At 38.0% G+C, this 22,235-nt stretch overlaps 1 protein-coding gene across 1 annotated transcript; it reads right to left on the reverse strand.

Annotated features, from left to right (window-relative positions):
- Positions 1–4,130: 4,130 nt before the first annotated feature.
- On the reverse strand, positions 4,131–10,615 carry LOC128099183 (killer cell lectin-like receptor 2). Its single transcript, XM_052720936.1, has 5 exons — positions 10,478–10,615; positions 8,924–9,013; positions 7,893–8,132; positions 5,808–5,935; positions 4,131–4,238 (listed from the first exon to the last, which is right to left on the reverse strand). Exons 1-5 carry the CDS (start codon positions 10,587–10,589, stop codon positions 4,131–4,133), a joined length of 678 nt encoding a protein of 225 aa, XP_052576896.1. The 5' UTR covers positions 10,590–10,615.
- Between the last annotated feature and the right edge of the window lie 11,620 nt (positions 10,616–22,235).

Genomic DNA, 22,235 nt, shown 5'->3' on the forward strand with positions numbered 1-22,235 from the left:
CAGAAAGCAGATTCCTATACAGTCCTGAGGCTTCAGTAAAGCTAAGACTCCCAAAACATCATTAAACATGACAGCCAGTCTTTCTACTAATAGGCAGGGCAAAATAAATAGTGAAATCTACAGAAAATGATCATTCAAACATCAAATAATGAATCCTGGGTATAAGGAGTTCAAGGCCAGTTAGAGAAATACAGTGAGTTTGACCCAGGCTAGCCTAATGAGAATCTATGTCACAGAATACCAGACAGAGAATGAAATCCACCAAACTCCATGGAACTAAAACAGCAAAGGAATAAAACTTTAACAAAAGATCACCTTCATTTAACATTGGATTTAAGCCAGGTGGAAATAGAGGATTTAGATTTACAATAGGAATTAGAAAAGGAAGATTAAATGAAACTAAGTGGCCCATGAATCATATAAAGAACAGGTAATGTATAGTAGGGATGAGTATACATATTAGTCAGCCATAGGCTATGATTATGGTACAATCAGTAAAGCGTGTGTGTTGAACATGGACAAAGAGAAGAAGACCCAGGAGACACTAACTATTCACAAGATCCACATGGAGCACATATTCTGCTTCGTGAGTTCTTAACTTTACCTCCATAGTGATGCCTACCTGGACTTTTACCAAGAAACACAAGCTCAACAGTTTCTCACCAGGTTCCTTAGAAGCTGACATTGTAAGCAGGTGTACAAGCTTCCGCACCTTCCCACTGGAGAAAATACATGTGGTGGCCACAGAAACCTTCTGGCCACTGGACTTCCTGACAGGACACTTCCTGACATGTTTAGGCCCAGTAATCATACCATAATCAGGGAACAGTTCTGTAACATAGGTCAAGGTCTACAAAGATCACTTAATCTGGATACAGACATCCTTTCAGTCACTAGAACCTCACTATAAATATTACCACATGCTCATATCACTCTGCTTGGTGCTGTAGTATACAAACAAATTCATTAACTCTGTGGCCTTTCATAGTGGCAAACACCAACAATTCTAGTGCTTGGGAGGTAGATGCAAAGGAGCAGAGCTAGCCTGTATGAAATGATACTTCCTATAGAAGTATAATTATAACTATATAATTAATAACAGTGATAATCTGTATGATTTGTACGTATTAATCATCATGTAAGGTCTTCTGTCCTCTTCGCCACCTTTGTGACAGCCTGCTTGAGAGTTCCCTTGGACTAAAGAGGAAGTTATCTTTCTGCAGATTTGGAACCTAACTGTCCACACTGGCAGGACCACGTTCAAATAGAAGTGAGCCAGACCTGCGATGTTCTCAGGCACTGAATGAAAGCTTCCTGAGGGAAAGTTACCACTGTTGATGCCTCAGATAGTTTTTGTAGCAGCTGAAGAAGAAATTCACTGAATACCCACAAAGATAATTCCATAATGAACAAAATCCAGCAGAAACAGTACGTTAAGCCCACAAAAATTATAGGCAATAGGATTACCAACTAACACATGTTAAAATAAGTACGTTTGATATCTTTAAAGGGATATTAAGATAGTCATACCTGCCTGTAGTTTCAGCACTTGAGAGATGGAGATACAAGGATCAAGAGTTCAAGACCAGCCTGGGGACACAAATCTCTGTTTCAAAACAACAACAAAACAATAAAAATTAAATTTATTTTTTAAATGATATAAAAGGCAACTTGAAATTTATGAAGCTAACAAGGTTATTAAAGGACAAACAGAATTATTAGGGGATTTTTAAAAATTTGTATTTCTAAAAAAATCAATAATCAGGAAAAATGATGAATATGTGATATGAAGGCAAAGAGGGGGTTCTGAGGATTAAAGGATAAAATTGGATGACTACTGGAAAATAATGGACATGAGAGAATAAAGGATGGATCAACCAAAACTAAGGATGTATAAAAGGCCTATGGATACCCACTAGTTCACCAACACTAAGCAGACTCCCTGTGTGTGTGTGTGTGTGTGTGTGTGTGTGTGTGTGTGTGTGTGTGTGTATGTGTGGTTTGGGGACTTTTATATGTTGCCTTTTTGTTTGTTTTAGGCAATTTTTTGTCTTGCTGAATTTTTTTTTAGTTTGTTTTTATTTTCCTTTCTTGTTTTGAGTACATAGGAAAGGGAGGTGGGGAGTAACTGGTATTAAGGGGGAGAGGAAAACCTGATCAAAATATATTCTATGGAAACATAGTTTAAAAATATCAAACTATAATTTAAAAAAGAGTTAGACTGACAGAAAATATGAGTTATTAAGTGAAAATCAAAGTGCAAGGCAAAGGATACCTCCAAAGGATCACCAGTCGGGGAGACCACAGAGGCCTCCAAAACAACCAGGCTGCGGCTGTGCCCTTGGTTTTCCACCATAACTACTGGAAACAACCCTATTTCTGAAGACACCACACACTTGCTATCAGGACATAGAAAAACAAGTCTCAAACCAAAGAGGAAATATCTTCCCTTAGGCTGTCTTTCAATGGGTCAAAAGGTCCTGTGCAGGTTACTAGGGGAGTGCCTTAGCTAGGGTTTTTATTGCTGTGAAAAGACACCTGACCTCAGCAACTCTTATAAAGAAACATCGAACTGGGGAGTCTCCCTTACAGTTTCAGACCTTCAGTCCATTATCATCATGGTGGGGAGCATGGGATTGTGCAGGCAGACTTGGTGCTGGCTATCTCTTGATATGCAGGCTACAGGAAGTCTGCTGACACACTCAGCAGTATCCAGAGCATAGGAAACCGCAAAGCCCACTCCCACAGTGACACATTTTCTCCAAAAAGACCCCACCAACTCCAACAAAGCCACACTTACTAATAGTGTGACTCCCTATGAGATTATGTGAGCCAATTGCATTCACACTTCCAAAGGGAGAAAAGATTTGAATGGTCTTATCCAGCACTGGACCCTGCATGCCACAATACTGACCTGCTAGGCAATATGTCATATTTGATACTGTTATCCCAAATCAAAAGCCCACGATTGCAGAGGTCATGGGCTCTAGTATGGAACCTACTACTATCATTTTGCTAAGTGGTCACATAGTCAAATTTCATTTTTAATATTTATGTTTATGGCCTGGACCTGCATTGCTCTCAACCTCCATCAGAGAAGTTTCTTTTGGCAGTGGTCAGTGGTCATTGCAGAGAAGCAGAACTGGTCAGAGTGCTTAGGAGAAGAGCATATGTGCTCAACCTTAAAGGGGTCATCTTCATAAACCTGTTTCCCCCAGAACCACCACTACCACGCAGGAAATAGGAAAGAAGAGGAAACAGAAAGGTTGTAAGAACCAGAGAAGGAAAAAGCACTGTGAACAGCATGTTTCTGGACATGACAAAATTCCTGCACAGATGAGGAGGCATATACTACCACGTAAGGAATTGCTATTGTTAGGTGACGGCTGCTGGAAAAGGGAGATTTGCTCTTTTCCGGGGAGGGGGGGTGGCCTCCGGTATGTATCCTTTCTCCAGTGGATGCCCTACCATGCACCTAGGGACAGCAGCAATTAAGAAAACAGGAGTTAGAGAGGCACATGTTAAACAGAAGCAGAGGAAGCTTGGGAGTTTAGGGAAGGATATAATCATATTTTATTTTATATATATGAGATATATTCAAGAAAAAGAAATATTCTTAATAAAGATAATCAATGAATAGTTTTCTACCAGATTATAAATTAACATAACACTTGGAGTCTACAATATGACATCTTGAAATGGAAGGTAGATATACATATATACATATAGATATGCAAAAAATGTTCTTATATTTATAAATAAGAAGCAATTTATATAAACTAACTCCTGAAACAAATGAAATGAATATTTCAAATATTCATACTTTATACTATCTATCAGGATGATTTAGTCACTTTCAAGTGATCTTAAGTTGTTGATTGCTTGTGTTCTCTGCATCTTAGAACACACAAGTCTTAGCTGTGTTCATTATTACATCACTAGCAGTCAGCTTCTAGACTGTTCTGTTCCTCTTCCCTGTCTAATGCTTGCTCAAAACACTGCCTTGTGGCATCTTATTCTTAGCTGTAAGCTCTATTGAAAAAGAGAAAAGCATTGTGAAATGAGAGAAAAGCCTTTGCACACAATCCTCCCATTTCTGCACCAAGTTAGAGTATGAAGGCTCAGAAAACTTACAGTTTAGATGGGCCATCATCAATCCATTGCCATTTCCTTGTTCTTGTGTCATATGATAACCCAATCCAGTAACTGTTCGGCTTAATTTGGAGCTGAAGGAACTTCTGTAAGAAAAAAAAAAGAACTCATCTGATGATAAAATTTCCCCGTGGCTGATGAAAAAGAACAACATAGCAGGCCCCAGCTATTGTTCTGTCAGTTCTCTGCTGTCCTTTCCTCCAGTGCTTCTTCCCTCCAACCTCATTTTTAAAGTGATTTCCCATAAATGAGTAGCTCATTTATGTCAAAACCAATGTTAGTTATGTAAGTTATTTAAAATGAAGACCTCAGGTGTCTAGGGATGCTAGGTTCATGAAATGATTTATGTCTTTAGACCAAGTCTCCACTATATAACCAATGCTGACCCTGAATTCACAATATTACTGCTGTGACTCCTATAAACCAGCACACTGTGTACATGGCTCATTAAATAATTTCTGACACTATTTGAAAATTATTCAAATGTGCATTCCCAAAGACCACAGAGGCATGTGGGAAGTGTTCATATGGTAAGTAACGCCCTGTCTTCATAGCAAATTCATTAAGAGGAAAAGTACTGTGTGAAAAGCTGTTCATTAAGCTCCATGCTCCAGAGAGGAAGCTGTTCTGAAGTTTAGACTTGGAAGTGACAGAAATTGAGGAGGAAAGGGACAGATATTTTGGAAAACCTTAGTGTCTTACATGTGACATGCAAGTGGCATGATATCTACTTAAATTTTTGAACATATCTTAAAATATGTTTTTAAATTTAATTATGATTAATATATCAAATGGCAAATCACATAATTATTTGACATTAAAAATTATTTTGTTGTAATTTTTATACATGTATTAAATTGCTGTACAAATTTTGTAAAATGTTCTAAATGAAAAAGTTTTCAAGCTGTTCCTGCAAGCATTTCTCTAGAAAAATATTGTCTTCATATTGGAAGAGGTTTTGTTAGGAATAATTTAAATAGAAAATGTCCACATCTTAGCACCTCTTTTTCATTCAATTACTCATTTCTGAAAATAGACATCTTTTAAAAAAACAAAAAAATATAGTATGAAGTAAAGATGATGGAGAGTTTCACTGACAATCCCGTTGGAGCTACCTGGTAAAACTACTTAGTTTTCACAGTTCTCATATAATTTCCATTTTCCAAATTGCCCCAGAGGTCAGTTACTTTCTCTGTCATCTAATTCCTTATCTCAGCCAGTCTCACATCTGGGTTCCAAAGAGCAAGCCCTAGACTAAGACGTCACTGGGTGTAGTTGGCACTCTATGGGAGATACATAACTGTCACTCACAGGATGTGCTGTACCAAAGGTTTAAACTTATTTTGGGAAACATGCTTCTCTGAGGGACTCCCTTGCAGACACCTGAGAAAGAGAGGAGATTACAAAGACATGGCTGTTTCTTTAATGAGTCTTCTCATAATGGGGCCCTGTGTCCTGACACTAAGCCAGCAGCAGGAAGGAGTAGCCTACGACACTCTTACTGCACAGGTTTTGCTCACGTTACAGGCAAACCATAAAACAACACTTAGAGGTCTCTCTTTCAATAAACCTGCCCTGGGCTTATTAATCTCACTATCCAAGGGTTAATGACAGAGTCTAAGAGAAGAAATGGATATGTTAAGAGTCTACAGTACCAGTTCATCATCATCATCTATTGTCAATAGGGATAAGCTGCAGTCCCGGCAGGTCTGTTTACATCCACTCCAGCGTTTATTGTCCATGATGAAATAATAACATTTTACGCCACAGCAGAACCAGTGTCCTTCAAACCCGTTCACCTACAACAGAGAAGGTAAACGGTGAAATTTCTTATTTTCTAATATTCTGTTATTAGATCACTGTTTTAATTAAACATCGATAAATAAGTAAAATTTCAGAGCTCTAAGAAATTTAAAATTCCAGAATGTTAAGAGACCCTTTACACCCAGGCTCTATGGAGTGCTTTTTATAGCAGTAGATATATAGAAACAGCTGATGTGTCCACTGTGGATAAATCAGTAGAAAAAAAACATAGCACATGCACCCGAAAGAATATTATTTATGCTTTAAATTGGCTGGGCATGAAGACTTATGCTTATAACCTGAGCACTACACAGAGTGAAACAGGAGGATCAGCACCAGTTTGAGGCCAGCCTAGGCTAAGCAGTGACTTCCATGTCAGCCTTGGCTATAAAGTAGATTCTAAGACAGCCTGGCCTATGGATTAAAACCATGTTTAACACCTAAACACTTTAAAAGAGAGGTGCTCAACCAAATGACGAACATGGATGAACTGGAGGATGGAGTGCGAAGTGAAAAAGTCAGGCCCACGACCATACTTTATGGCTCAACTCAGATGAGGTTTTAACACAGCCCAACACTAAGAAGCAGAGGCTTGTGAGAGCTGGAGTACGGGGAACAAACACTTGCTGCACAGAGGCAGTTACAAGGATGATGGAATTCTAGACCTGCAGCAATGCACTGTGTTCCCAGTTCATCCTCACACACTGTGCACTTAAGGATGTGCTGTGGTCCGTGTTAGATGTTCTTACCTTAAGAGAAATAAGAGACACATGAGGGAGCTTTTGAAGGTGCTGGTCTACTCTCCTGATTATGTTGATGCCTTCAGTGATAAGCCCACATGCCCAAACATGTCAAGTTGAATACATTAAAATGTGTGCACTTTGTGTAGCAATACTACCTCAATATGATTATTTTGTTTAGTGAGGGACTGAGGATGGCCATGCTCTATTATCAAACTTTATCTGCATCCTGTGTTTTCCTGTGAAGAGGTATCATTGTGTAGCTCAGGCTAGCCTGGAATTTGCTGAGCTGTCCAGATTGTCATTAAATTTATAATCCTCCTGTCTCAGCCTCCTAAGGACAGGGACTACAGCAATATGCTACCATTTACAGATGATAAAGTTATTTTTTTAAATGAGACATAATATTTTTCATGGGTCTGAAATATTTCAAAAATTTTTGGCACTTTTTTCCTATCATATTTTATAATGTAGCAGTTTGAAAGATATTATTATTCCTTGCATAATAATGATTTTTAACCCCTACCATGGTGTAGTGAGATCATATGAAAAAGCTCTTTGTAAACTCTAAATTCTGAAAATAATATTTAATAATGAATGATAAACTGTGTCAATTAAAATTAACCAGTCACAACACAAGGTAAGAAAGGTTCCTTGTAAAGCTTGATATTTTCATCTTTCTGGCCTCATTCACTGTGTCACTGACAGTTACACAAGTGGGGACACCATTTTGAAGTTCCATAATGTGCTGCAGGGAGCTTCACTATGGTCACAAACAGGCCAACTCTCTCATACCAAGGCAGAAGGAAAACACACACACACACAATCATTTTTATGACTGCATCCATATAAATGCTCTGAGTCCATTCCAGCCTAAGAATTTGGTGAATGCACTCTTAATGGAAACTTCCATGTTCTGAAGATTCAGACTTGCCCACAGACAAAAAGAACCTGAATTGTCAGCTGTGCTGACTTACAATTACATCCTCTTAGAGCAGTAGAAGCCAAAACAGCCACTGAGTTCTAGAAGCTATAAGATTCTCCGAATTCAAACAGGGATTTCTGGGGTTCCAAGCCCCTCCATGAGAAAACGAAACCCCAAGCCATTAACCCACAAATCACCAGCATTTTAAGCTGCTAGTTGGACTTCAAATCTTCTGGAAAGGGGAAACATTAGAGAATAAAGCAATTCTTTACTCAGGATCCCCTCCTTACCTCTGTGCTGTTTGGAATCTACAACAAATTTAGTTTCCTGGTAGCATCTGTTCAGTGTTCTGTTGAGTGTGTCCAGATCTTGTTTGAGGGCATCATAATCTATAGACTTATTTTTCAACATTTCTTCAATTAAGTACCTGTCATTTTGCATGGTGCTGTTCTCTTGATGGGGAATATTTAGAGTTTTCTGCAATTCATGTTTTTCTTGACTATACTGAAAAACTAAATTAGTAGCAGTTATAACACTAAAAATGCTTATAAGGAGTAAATATTGAAATTTAAGATAACAGAGAAAGTCCAAATTGACAACTAACACATATTATTACTGGAACTGGTACTTTGACATTTAGAAAGTAACACCTCAATTAACTCACTATAGGAATGGAAATACAAATTTCTCTCTATCAGGGTATCATTAATGTAAAGCAAACAATACAGCTGGATAAAATTATGGTGGATGTACCACATTCCAATTATTTAGCTTTTCACAGCAAAACTTTCAAAAACATACGTAAGTAAAATAGTCAGTGAATACTTAACACAACATGAGAATGTGAACTTAGAAACATTAAGAAATGGCACAATTGTCATTGGACTGGAGGGAAAGCAAAATATCCAGATAGGTTGCCATGTCTTAGCACAGTCTGGGAGTGATTTCCTCTAAAAATGTGAAGAAATCCAATAAAGCTTAAGTATTAATGTCTCTGTACAGATGAAGTCTTTTCACTTAACCATGTCCTTAATATACACCGAAAAAAAGGAAAAGAACATCATCATTTCAACAGCCCCAGAGTTAATAGAATACGTATGCATGAGAACAGGACACTGCAGTCTGTCAGGCAAAAAACAAACTAAAACAAAACAAACAAACAAACAAAAAACACAGTTGAGAGCTATCTGGCACATTCCCTGATTATAGGCAGAAAAATGGACAGAGTGTGTTAACTGCATAATTTGTGTCTAAAGTTATTACTTAGGCAGGAAGGCAAAGAAGATGTATACCAATTACTCACTGTGTGTCACCAACACTGCAACTGTCACCAGTAGAATGGAACAAAGGACTCCCAGAGGTATTGCAATGAGGTGCCAAGGGACTGGACACTCTTAATCAACACAAACAAACAAACAAACAAAAAGCAAAACAAGAAAATAATCACTCTGAAAAGAGCACGTCCCAATACTGTTTATAATTTTGTGTAGCATGGAAATGAGGGGATATTGGACTCTAACAGTTTTACAGAAGCCCATCATACAAGCTGACTGAACATGTGCTTTCAAAATTTGTAGCACATCTACCTAAAATGCACCCACTACAGGAATCCTACATGTGTGAAGTTTCACAGGATTACAAACTTCTTTTAAATTTGGTCTTATATTATCAATCCTCCTACTTCAGCCTAAAGTAGCTAGATGACAGGCACAGGCCCCTCACCCAGTTCTCCAGGATCAAAAGTGCATCCTTCAGAAAGCAATGCATAGACATAGTCCAGTTAGACAATTCCAACCTAGAGCATACAGTCAACCAAGGATGTATAAGTGAGGATGAGAGGAAGGAAGGAGGGATGGATGTTCTTGAGAACTGTAGGTACCATAGTTGTTTTTGAGCTGACCTGTATACAGCTCCATCCTTTCTGGGGCCAGAAGTGAACTTTTTTTCCCATAAGTTCCATATTTTCTAGACAACCCTAAACATCTTCGTGTGTCTGATGTTTTGGTAAACTGAAAGCCTAGCCTCTGATTATCACTCTGTCAAAGAAGTTAAAGTTCTCAGCCTGGAGTTCAGCTGTTACAGTTCATGCAGAGTAAGCAGAAAAAGAGAGCAGAAAAGTGAGATTTCCTCTTTTTTATTAAATAAACTTAATTATTGTTTGACATTTCTGCAAATTCACAATGTGGTTTAGTCATCCCCATACCCACTACCCTCTCTCATCCCCTCTACTCCTCTGCACCTTCTCCTCAGTAGAGACGTCCACATCTGATAAACTACTTTTTTCTGCTTCATTGCACTATGTTAGAAATATTTAAGATGCTTAAAACACCTTCTGATAAAGGGAAAGTATTGTTTCTAAAGCATACTTTGCATTTCTTTAAGATTTCATTTCTCTAGGACATTTGGTGTTTCTTCAGATTCTAGTTTGTCACTTTTAAAGGTTTCAAAATTCTTCTTGACTAGACTAATGAGAAAAACCTCCTAATAGTTTCTCAAATTTGATGAAATGTATTCACTTCTCACCTGTCAATTTTCAAGAACTGTTTATTTATAGACATCTATTGATCTCCTCCATCCATCTGGCTTTCTCTGTTACCAGCTAACAGTTAAAAATAGAGGTATTGGTTTCTTTTCCTTTTAAGGATGATAACTTAATTTTTAAACTTATTTTTGAACAATTTTCTACATGATTACTCCCTCACTCATACTCATTTATCTCCCCCCTCCCCCGTGCATCACCAAGCCCAGTTAAAACGGAGGGAATTTTGTTTTCCATAAAAGCCAGTAGGATATTATTTTCAAAGGTCAAAAGTCAGAATGCATAAAACAGGTGAAATTAGACACTTAAAACACTTACCCCTGTGGTCAGCTTCTCTGGGCCCTTGAGTCTCATCTGACCTTTCTCGATTCTGCAAGTCTGAAGACTTATGGAATCTCACAGTTGTGTAAGTGATCTCCTCATCACTCATCTTGGGAGTAAGTGAAGTATGGTCTGTGTTACAATCTGCCTTGAGTGATTTCTAAAGAAAAAGGTAAAGTGTCCACCTTTAGGAAAGTACCTGGATCTGATTCTGCAGTGGGGTGGGAAGGTACAGGGTCTGATTCATTCCCCTAATGATCCAAACACCCTAAACCACATGTATTTATCCTGATTTCCACTAGACATGAGAAGTCTTTGGAGTTTTCTGTCATTTATACTTCTAATGTTCACAGCACTTATTATTAGGAAATACAAAAAGAATTAAAAATTTACTATTAAGTTATTGTAATATTGGCACAGCCTATTTGTTTAAAATATTTAACATATAAAATATGTTAGGCATAATTGGTACCACTGCAAATCTTTGAAGTATTTTTAAACTATCAATTCAACAACAGTCAGAGATTTCTGAATATATAAAAATTTATACATTTTTTTGAGACAGGGTTTCTCTGTGTAGTTTTGGTGCCTATCCTGGATCTTGCTCTGTAGACCAGGCTGGCCTCAAACTCACAGAGATCCACCTGACTCTGCTTCCCTAGTGCTGGTATTAAAGGTGTGTGCCACCACCGCCCAACTTATTTATACATTTTGATAAATATTCAAATATAAAAGTAAAATTCTTGTAGTCTTTTCAATTGCATTTGACTCTCAGAATTTCCCAGACACCACCTCCAAAACAGTATATGAAGGTTAATACTGCAGGTAATTACCATTTTGGGCTCCATAAACATAAATACTTCTTGGGTTAAGTCCAAGCACCTAAGCTATCCAAACTCTCCACCCAGATTTAGACTACACATTCTTCTCCAGGGTCAGGCCTGGTGAATGCATGGAACTAGGAAAGATACTCCTGCATGGGGTAATCCAGATACAGAAAGAAAATGCTGCATGTTCTCTCACATTTGAGGCTCCTGGCTCCAACTCTTCAGACACGCTACAGAACCTGGAGTAACTGCAGCAACTAGGAAAACAAAAGGGGATTGCAGGGGGGTGGTGGTGGTGGTGGGGAACAATAGAGAGGGGCATAGCAGGAAAAATCCTGAAATTTTAATCTCAAATCATTCCATTTACATGATTATTTCACATATTATATTCTAGTATATGATGTTGCCATAGGACCCTGTATAAAAATGCATTTTGTCACTGTAAAGAAGAATTAGCTAATGCCCATGAAGGATTCAATCTGATTACAGATATCAATAATTATTAAATAGTAAATATGTGTAACTCACCTTGCCCTTTACATTCATCACTGAGATGGTACCCAAAAGATAAGAGAAAACAAATAGTGTGTGGATTGACTCCTCTCTAGTTTTTTAATCTATGAAGTCTTCTGAAATTATTCAAAGTTTCCCTTATTTGCTGAGAAAAAGGAAACTTTCTATTACAGAATTCTTCTTCAAAATCTTTATTTATTATTATTGGGGGTTTTTTTTTTGAAGGGAAGGGGATGCCTGAGCCGAGGTTCATATGTCCAGAGGACAACTTTACCAAGTGAGTCCTCTCATTCCACCTTTATGTGAGTCCCAAAGATCAAACTCAGATGGTCAGTCAGGCTTGTGTAGCATGTAGTGAGTACTACACACTAAGCCATCTTACCCGGTTCCTGTTATGACTTCCTCAAGATGGATAATATATAAACATTTGACCCAGCTGCAGAGTAATGAACTCCATAGAACCCTCTAACTAACTCTCTTAGCACACAGCAGAAGTCATAGCCCACTCAAAAAGAAAATAACCAGTGCTAAACTCCAGTTTTCACATACTGCCAGAGTCAACCAGATCTAACACAACCAACACGGTTTCCCCAGCAATTCCAGTCTGTTGTCACAATATCTGATAGAAAAACAATAAAAGTAGCTGTTACCTGTTCTCGACCCAGAAATGATTTTGTTGCAGGGAATTTAATCCCTCAGGTGGGGGAACAAGTTGGCCTTCCTGGACTGATCCTCTCAGAGGCTCCAAGAGAAAAGGCAGAACTGAATCGCCTCTGGGTGATACTTAAGCTCAGGATTTTTTGCCCCTCCTCTTAACCAAAGTGAAAAGAGGAAATTGCATGATGAAAGCAGATTCTGATGTCAAAGGAAAGAAACAACGTATCATGTCAGATGCTGCAATCATGTTCATAGTTGATATTTGAATATTAAAATATAACACATCTGCGGAGAAAGTGAAATCAGTGTGTTAGCAAAAAAACACTAGTACAAAGAAGTGACTGACGTTCCTCCACTCCTAATTTTGTAACAGACTCTTGGAAATTTTCCCGTATGTTACCAATAGGAAAGAAAAGTTATTTCCTGTTTTTTGAATTATGCTTATTATACCTGTGTGTTTTAGGGTGCCTTTAAAGCACTCACATTTCCACTGTGAAACTTATTGTAAGCACTTCTGGCTTTTTATTCATATATAATGTTTACTGTGAACACTGATTTCAATCCATATGGAGTAGTCTATTGCTGATATTTTCATGGTGCTAGGATATCAAATCTAAGACACTGAGCATGCTCCGCAAATACTTTATCAGTGAGCTACAGACTTAGGCTTTGTTTCTGTTTTTTTGCTTTTTGATTGTTTATTTGTTTTTGTGTTTGTTTTGTTTTTGTTTGTTTCTTTTGAGACAATTGTTGTATCATACTTACTATGTAGCCCAGGCTGGCCTCAAACTCACAGTACTCGTGATTCAGTTTCTTCACTGCTGGGATTACAGCTATATACCACCACACTGGTTTACACCATGATTCTGGTTGATAGTTCCTATTAAATGAAAAGCATTTCTATGTTTTATAAGTACTGATCTATGAACTTTTTTAGCTATTAATCACTTGTATACAGCACAAATTAATTAATCCTCTATTGTTGAACATCTAAATTGTTTTACAAAATTTTGTTGTTGTTAGTTTAAAAACTACATGGGATATACATTAGAATATACTTAGAAAGACATTTTATGCCTTGAAGTCACAAGATTATCACAATCCCTCTAGTTCATTTATAGTCTACCAGTTGTGTGTGAAAACATTCATAATTCATTTTTTTAAAGATGAGATAAGGTTAATTTTCTTCTATGTGAATTCTGCTCATAGGTTTGTGAATGAGAATTCCTGGGGGGTGGGGGGAACTGTGTCAACAAAGACTGATTTACTAATTAAAACCACAGTGCTGGGGAGAGGTTGGAATGTTGTAGATCTAGACGCATTAGCTTACCAAAAAATATCTCTAGCACTTTAGCCATTTCTTGCCCACCTATGTCAGAACTAATGTCCTGTGACTAATAGATAAAGACGTCATGAAATCTATTAACAGACCACTAAGTTCCACCAACCTGAAAGCTAAGAATGTCATCTGATGGCCTATACATTTTCCTCCATCTTTCTATAACCACCTCTTGGGTGTACTCACCAATATATGTTAAATTTTCGATTTAGAACTTTCTCAGTTCTGTAAAACTACAAAACTCCATGAAACTGTTTCCACCTTGAACATTAGCTAGGATCACTTAAAATGGCTCCAGAATAAACTACTGTTATTCCCTCTAAGGTGAAAACTGTTTTTATATCAGCAGATCTCCATTCAAAGCTCTTGCTGTGCATATTTCCAGTGAGGTCTCACACTCTAACACTGAATGCTGAAGACTTTAGAAACTTCATTGAGACTGGAGATACAGTACAGAGAAGGTCCTTGAATGGCATTTGCAAATATCTAACTGTGATACAATATCTCCTGGCATTTTTCCTTTTGTAGAATTAAAAAAAATAATTATATATCATTATAATGATGATAATAAAACAATTATAATAGCAACAACAATGATAGTAAAATCAACAAAAAAATAATAATAATGGGGGAAAGGGAGAAAGTAAAAGACTATTTGATTTCTAGTCTGTTGCCATGAGCTAACCCTTGGCAGAATACATTGAAATCTCTCACTAAGCTTTACTTTCATTTTATTGTAGTTTTTCCATCTTGCTGCTGGTTTTTGATGACACCAATTTAAATTGTTATTTTAACAAGTGACAGAGGTTAATGGAGCACTGGGGGATGGGAAATGGGCTGGAGAAGAGAAGAGGAACTGAGGATGCAGTGGCAAGGGTGAGCTCCACTTGACAAGGCCAGAGGAGAACTTCGTGCTTCTCCCTTCCTTTACAAACTTCTAGCCAGCCCTTAATCATCACTCTTAGCCTTCATTCACTCCCACCTCCAAAGTTTCTTTCTAACTGTTTCACAGTCTACCCATGTTCTCACCACTAGGATGTACAGCTTGTGTCTTATATGACCAGATTCTATCTTCGATATTGTTCCTTGTTTGAACTTTAAAAAAAAAACTTTCATATTTATTAATATTGTGTCTAATATGTGTGTGTGTGTGTGTGTGTGCGTGTGTGTGTGTGTGTGTGTGTGTGTGTGTATGTGTGTGTGTGTGTAAGAATTCAAATGCATCCATGCCACGAAGTGTTCATAGCTGTCAGGGGAAAATTTTGAGGAGTTGGTTTCTTTCTTTCTTCTACCATTGGTTCCATGGATCAAATTTAGGGATTTCATCAGGTTTATATGAATCTGGGAGCTAGGAAGACATGAGTGGAAACACCAAACTCTTGTGACTTCAGGTAGGTACCATCATTCACAAAGTCTTTGACCACAGTAAACAAAAGTATAATTTCTCTTCAGAGTTGCTGTGAATTTTTTAATAGGATATACAAATAGCTTTTTGTTTGAGGCAGAGTATCACTATGGAGTACTGGCTTGTCTGGTCCTCACTATGTAGACCTGGTTGGTCTAAATTTCAAGAGATCACCTGCCTTTGCCTCAAAATTGCTGGGATTAAAGGTGTGAGCCAACACACCAAGCTTCACAAATAAAGTTTATGATCATAACCTGGTAAATGGATAAATACACTTATGTTCAACATTAAACATTGTTATTTGAAGTCCAAAACTCCAGTCTTTGCTTGCCATAGAAATTGAGCAAAACACTGAATCTTAAAGACTTTTATCATGTGGTCATTGGGAGTGTGTCACCTACCTCCAGGGCTGGAGTAACTGCCATCAGGAATATAGACAGAAACCCTTAGATTAAAAAAATTTATTTGAGCATTCTAGCCTCCAGAAGCTTCTCTAGGACACAAATTAAGCTAGTTTTCCTACCTGACCTTCTCAAAGAGTGCAGGTGTTTGGAAGAACAGGATGCAGAGGGTATGTGAGCCAGTGAGGAACTGAGAGATCTACAGCAGTGAGGAACTGTTTGCCTCCATGACAGTTATAACACTGTTGCAAAAGTGGACGTAACTTGCCCTGGCAGATTGTTTTCTAGCTATAAGGTTTACACCTGCATAAGAATGTTGGTGGATTTTCTCCCTCCATAGCCTATGTCACTTCCTGTGTCTGTGTACACCAGCCAGCAGCAAGAAAGCTTTCAGGTGTTTTCCAACTTGATTTCGCAATGCCCTACAAACTAGGTGTTCAGCAATAGCATCTTATAATACAGTTCTGGTGAAAAACTGGAAGCAAATCAATATCCTGTGCTGTTTCTGGGAATTATCCTACTTCTGCACTGGGAATTTTCTTTGATGCCCTGTGTCTTCTGGAATTGCCATTATCAATAATCACAAAGTACTTCCATTCAGCTACAGTTGCCAGTACTGGGCCCCACAAGTTTCAGTCTGTCAACAGTCAGTCTTGGGTGGGGAAAAGATTCATGGGACATTATCCCTCCCTAGGAAACTATTGGTATTGACAAATGCTGGGAGAGGGATAATTATTGTCTTCCCTTTTGTCCCTATGAGTGAGCACACCAGACTCTATGGATATAGTTCTTCACCTGCACCCTGCAGTCTCCAAGGATTGACCTAATTGGTTCAGTGAGCAAAAGAACAGAAGACAGATAGAGCAAGGCTGTGATCCAGTGATCTGGGCTCTGTAATGGAGGAGATGTGTCACCCTGGAAGCATGGCTTGTTTACAATACAGAATTAAACAGGAAGACAGAGTTATTGCACGCAGCTGAACAAGTAGGTAGTGCTTATGGTATACAGAAAAACATGGAGTAAGATTTAGCTTATCACAGAAGGAGCAGCACTCTTTAGGACATAAAAGAATGAGGATGAGATTAATCAGAATGCATTTGACACAGATATGAAACTGTCAGATCTATTTAAATTTTTTGAGATGGAAAAGGGGAAAGAAGTCAATGCAATTTACTAAATTTAATAAAAGTATCAGATTTCTGTTGCTGTAATAAGACATCTAAGGCTGGTTGATTTCTAAAGATAAGTAATATACTATGCTCATAGTCTCAGAGGTTGGAGGTGCACGACTTGGCAGCCCCATCTGCTCATCAATATGATAGATGGCGTTATGGAGGAACCACATGAAAATACATGGAAAAGGGAGAAATCACATGGTGAAGACAGGAAACTGAAAGTGGTGAAGGATCCCTGTGGTTTTCACTGCAGCCTGTTTCTGGAGAACTCGGTCACTCATCAGGAGCAGCGTTAATCCCCCTACAGGGCAGAACTTACAAAGATCTAATACCTGAGTACAAGGCTAGAGCTGAACCTCCTGAAGGTTTGACCATGTCTGCCCTCTGCACCTGAGGAGCAAGACTCCAACACAGGAACTTATAGGAGACAAACCACGTACAACAATGACAGTGAGAAGAGAGAATCCTATATAATCATTCCACTTCATGCACAAATCATAAAAGTCAGCTCTCTTTCCTAAGAAAACAGTGTGCTAGGTGCTGACTTCCTCCACATCATCAAGAGATCCTGTAAGCAAAGCTACAGCTGGCCCCTCCATTCACAGTGAGAGACTAAAGGTGTTCTCTAAAATACTGGGTACAATAAAAGGAAGCCATGTATCCTCAGTGCCCAAAACCCTACAGTTGAGGTCACAGCCAGGACAATGAAGTAAGAATAAGAAACAAAGGAGGAGGGAAAATAGAACTTTTTCTACTCAGATGTCATTGTGACAACAGAGAACAAACATCCTGAGGAATCTATTGAAGAAAATACTGAAAATAATGAGTAAATTTAGCAAAGTATAAGCATAGGAGTCAAGTTGAAAAAAATTTAGTTTCATAACTGAACATATAACTATCAAAACTAAATAATGAAGTATTGTAAAATTATTAGTAAGTATAAAGTATTTTTCAAAATATTGAGAGAAATGAAGACCTCAACAAATAATGAGCAAAAATATAACCATGAGTTCTAGCAGTACTGTGAGGACAGAAATATTCCCACACTATGTATTCAGTGAAATCCCCTGCAGCATTTTGAAGAGCTTTTGAGAGTGAAGGACAGTGGAACACTGAACACGGAGGATTGGTACATTCCACTGTGTGGTGCTAGACATGTAAAGAGGAACATGTGTCACTCCACATTTGGACATCTCCATTGAGACAGAGCAGAGAATTTCAAAATTAACCCACACAAAGTAATTGTGACACTAAACTCTTTGCTAAAAAAATATTAGCTTGAGGGAACTAAAGAAATGACTAAACAGTTAAGGGTATAAAAACTATTTTTCACTCAATTTTATCATGAACCCAATTGTCTCTGTTTATCCATCTGTTGCTGGACAGGTAGTCTGTTTCTAATTGATGGCTATTATGAAGAGAGCAGCAAAAAACATGATTGAACAAGTGTCTCTGGAATTAGAGGTAGAGTCCTTTGGGTATATACTGAAGTGTAATATAGCTGGATCTTTTTTATTCTATTTTTTGCTTTTTCAAGACAGGGTTTCCTTGTGTAAGAACCCTGGCTGTCCTGTAACTCACTATAGACCAGGCTGGCCTCAAACTCACTGAGATCTGCCTGCCTCTGTTTTCCAAGTACTGGGATTAATGGTGTGTGCCATCACCGCTTAGTTTCCCACCTTCTCAAGGGATAACCGCCCTGATTTCCAGGGTGGCTGAACAAGGTTGTATTCCCACCAGCAAGAGATGAGTGTTCCTCTTACTCTCCATCATCACTGGCATGAGTTTTCATTTGTTTTCTTGTATTCCAAATATATAAAATTGTTAGGCAAAATTGCTACCACCACAAATCATTGAAACACTTTTAAACTATCAATTCAAATAACAAAAGTTCAAAGATTTCTGTATAAATAAAAATCTTTGCTTTAAAATTATACATTTTGATAAACACATGAATATAAAAATGTTCTTGCAGTCTTTTCAATTATATATATGTCTATCTGGGTTTCCCATATAGCACATCAAAAAGAACATTTGAATATTAATATAGGAGATGATTAAAATTTTGAGCTCCAAGACATATAAATATTTCTTGGGTTAAACCCAAACACCTGAGAGGTCCAACCTCTCCATCCAGCCACAGCCTACACATTCTTCTCCATGGTCAGGCCTGATAAATGGATGCAACTTGAAAAGATCCTACAGTGTGGGAAACTCAAACCCAGAAAAACAACAGCTACATGTTCTCTCACATCTGAGGTTCCTGGCTCCAAATCCTCAGACATGCTACATAACCTGGAGTAACTGCAGCAACCAGGAAAGTAGAAAGGGGTATTGCAAGGGTGAGGTGTGGGAGCAACAGAGATGGGCATAGCAGGATACCACCTGAAGGTTTAATTTCAAATTATTTCATGTCAATGATCACTTCACATATTATTTTCTAATATATGATATTACCAGAGGAGCCTACATTATTTTCTAGTATATGATATTGCCAGAGGAGCCTACATGAAAATTAATTTTATCACTAATCAGTCATTGGTTAATGCTAATAAAAGACCCAATCTGATTATATATATATATATATATATATATATATATATAATTATTATTCAATAGTAAATATTTGTAACTCACCTTGCCCCTTACATTGATAACTGAGATTGTGGCCAACAGAAAATATGAAAAACAAACAATACATGTATTGATTCTTCTCTAGTTTTTTATTTATGAAGATCTCTGGAATTATTCATATTTTTCCCTAATTTCTTAAGAAAAAGGAAGCTTTCCATTAGAGAATGTGTTTCTTAGATTATTACTGATCTTAGGGTAGTGTCTGTACCACAGTGCACATGTGCCCGGAGGGCAAATGTACCGAGTGAGGTGAGCCCTCTCATTCTACCTTTATGTGGGTTTCAGGGATAAAACTCAGGTGGTCAGTCAGGCTTGTGTACAAGTATCTTTACAGACTGACCCATCTTACCTGGCTCCTATGACTCCTTCAAGATGAATTATATATAAACATTTGACTCAGTTCAAGAGTAATGAACTCCATAGATTACTCTACCTTACTTTCTTAGCACACAGCAGAAGTCACAGCACAATCAGAAAGAAAATAAACAATGCCAAACTCTAGTTTTCTCATGCTGCCAGAGTCAATCAGATCTAATAGAACCAACAGGGCTTCCCCAGTAATTCTGTTCTCACTTCACACCATCTGAAATTCTCTAGAGTATATATAATCATATGATAGAAAAATAATAAAAGCAGTTGTTACCTGTGTCTCTTCCAGGAGTCGATTCCAGTGGAGATAATTGATCCCCAAGTGGGGGCGAAGTTGGTGTTCCTTGGTTTATAGCCTTCAGAGGCTCCAAGAGAAAAGGCAGAACTGAGTCGCCTCTTGAGTGATACTCAAGCTCATGATTTTCTGCCCCTCCTCTTGACCAAAGTGAAAAGAGGAAATTGCATGATGAAAATTCTTGTTTTTGAATTATGCTTATTAAAGATAAGTGTGTTTTAGGATACTTTGAAGTGCTCACATTTCCACTGTGAAACTGTCGGTATTAACTTTTAGCTTTTTATTCATAGATAATGTTTACTGGTAACACTGATGTCATTTCATACATAGTGGTCTTATTGCCGACATTTTAACGTTGCTAGGATATCTAATCTAATATTGAGCATGCTCAGTAAATACCCTAGCACTGAGCTCCACACTCAGGCTTTGTTTTTGTTTGAAGTTTTTGGTAGTTTGGGGTTTTGTTTGTTTGTTTGTTTTGAGATAGTTGTTGTACCATACTTACTGTGTAGCCCAGGCTGGTCTCAAATTCACAGTCCTCTTGACTCAGGCTCTTCAAAGCTGAGATTATAGCCTTATACTACCACACCAATTTACACCATGCTTCTAATTATTTTGTAATAAATAATAAGCATTTTTTCATTTTATAAGTATTGATCTGCAAAATTTTTAAAGCCATATATAATTAGTAATCATGTCTATACAGCATAAATTAATTATGCTAATTTGACAATCCCTCTTTGTTGACATTTCAGTTGTTTACACTATTTTGTTCTTAGTTTAAAAACTACATGGGATATACTTTAGAACATACTTAGAAAGACATTTTATGCATGAAGTCATGGGATTAAAGGATACACACATTTAAGGAACTCTGGTATAAATTATCACACATAGTCTAGTTAATTTATAATCTACCAGTTGGAAGTGAAGATATTCACAATTGATTTTTAGAGCTGAGATAAGGTAAATTTTTCTTCTGTGTGAGTTTTACCTATGGTTTTGTGTGATGATATTTTATATGTGCTCAAATGTGGTGTTATTTTATTTGTATGTTAATAAATAAAGCTTGCCTGAGATCAAAGGAAACAGCAAGCCACTTTAAGGTAAATACAAAAGTCAGGCAGTGGTAGCACATGCCCTTAATCCTATCACTTACCAGTCAGGGTCTCTGTATGTTGAAGGCCATACTAGGGCACAGAGCCAAGTGTGGAGACACAGGCCTTTAATCCCAGTACGAATCATAGAGACTTAGAGGTCTGTACAGACAGGCAGTGACAAGGAAGTGAGGTATCTGGGCTAGATAGCCAAAGAGAGTGCAGAACAGCAAGGCAGCAACAGCCTGGGTAGACAGGAAGTCTTGGTACTTTTGGAAGCTGCAGAGCTGGTGAGGTAAGGTTGGTTAGTGGCTCTCACTATTTCCCTGATCTCTAAGGCTTTCACTCCTATATTTGACTCTGTGTTTTTTTATTTGATCAGACCGGCTTAGAAATTTGGCCACATTTGGCGTCCAACTGTGGGTCAGGAATTCATAAAAAAGCCACTTGGCTGAGACCTTGTGGGCCCCAGCTTGGTTGGAGCACACAGCCAGAGCTGCAGTCCTCCAGAGCTGCAAGGGGCCATATGTAGCTGCAAGCAAAGCAGCCAGACTGCTTGTGGGATTACAGAGTCCCTGGCTCAGGCTAGAGCACATAGATGGACTTTCTTTAACTTTTTTTTCTCCTGGTAAGTAGTAGGCTGTCTCTCCCTCTCTCTCTCCCTCTCTCTCTCCCTCTCCCTCTCCCTCTCCCTCTCTCTCTCTCTCTCTCTCTCTCTCTCTCTCTCTCTCTCTCTCTCTCTCTCTCTCTCTCTTGATTCCCATTTTGTACTGCCACCATGCTAAGTAGCTGCTTTGAAATTCCCTCAGACTTTTACTATTCTACACAGACTTGGTGAGTCAATTAAGATATCTTAAAGGGAGAAACTAGTTAAAAGATAATTTTTCCCCACATTAAAAAATGGGAAACATCTAGATCCATCCATTTGTCTACAAACCTCATGATGTCATTGTTTTTCTCGGCTGAGTAGTATTCCATTGTGTATATGTACCACATTTTGTTTATCCATTCTTCAGTTGAAGGGCATCTAGATTGTTTCCATG

This window comes from Peromyscus californicus, unplaced genomic scaffold (genome assembly GCF_007827085.1).
Source record: "Peromyscus californicus insignis strain IS unplaced genomic scaffold, ASM782708v3 Scaffold_6__1_contigs__length_162567912, whole genome shotgun sequence".
NCBI classification, from domain to species: Eukaryota; Metazoa; Chordata; class Mammalia; order Rodentia; family Cricetidae; genus Peromyscus; species Peromyscus californicus.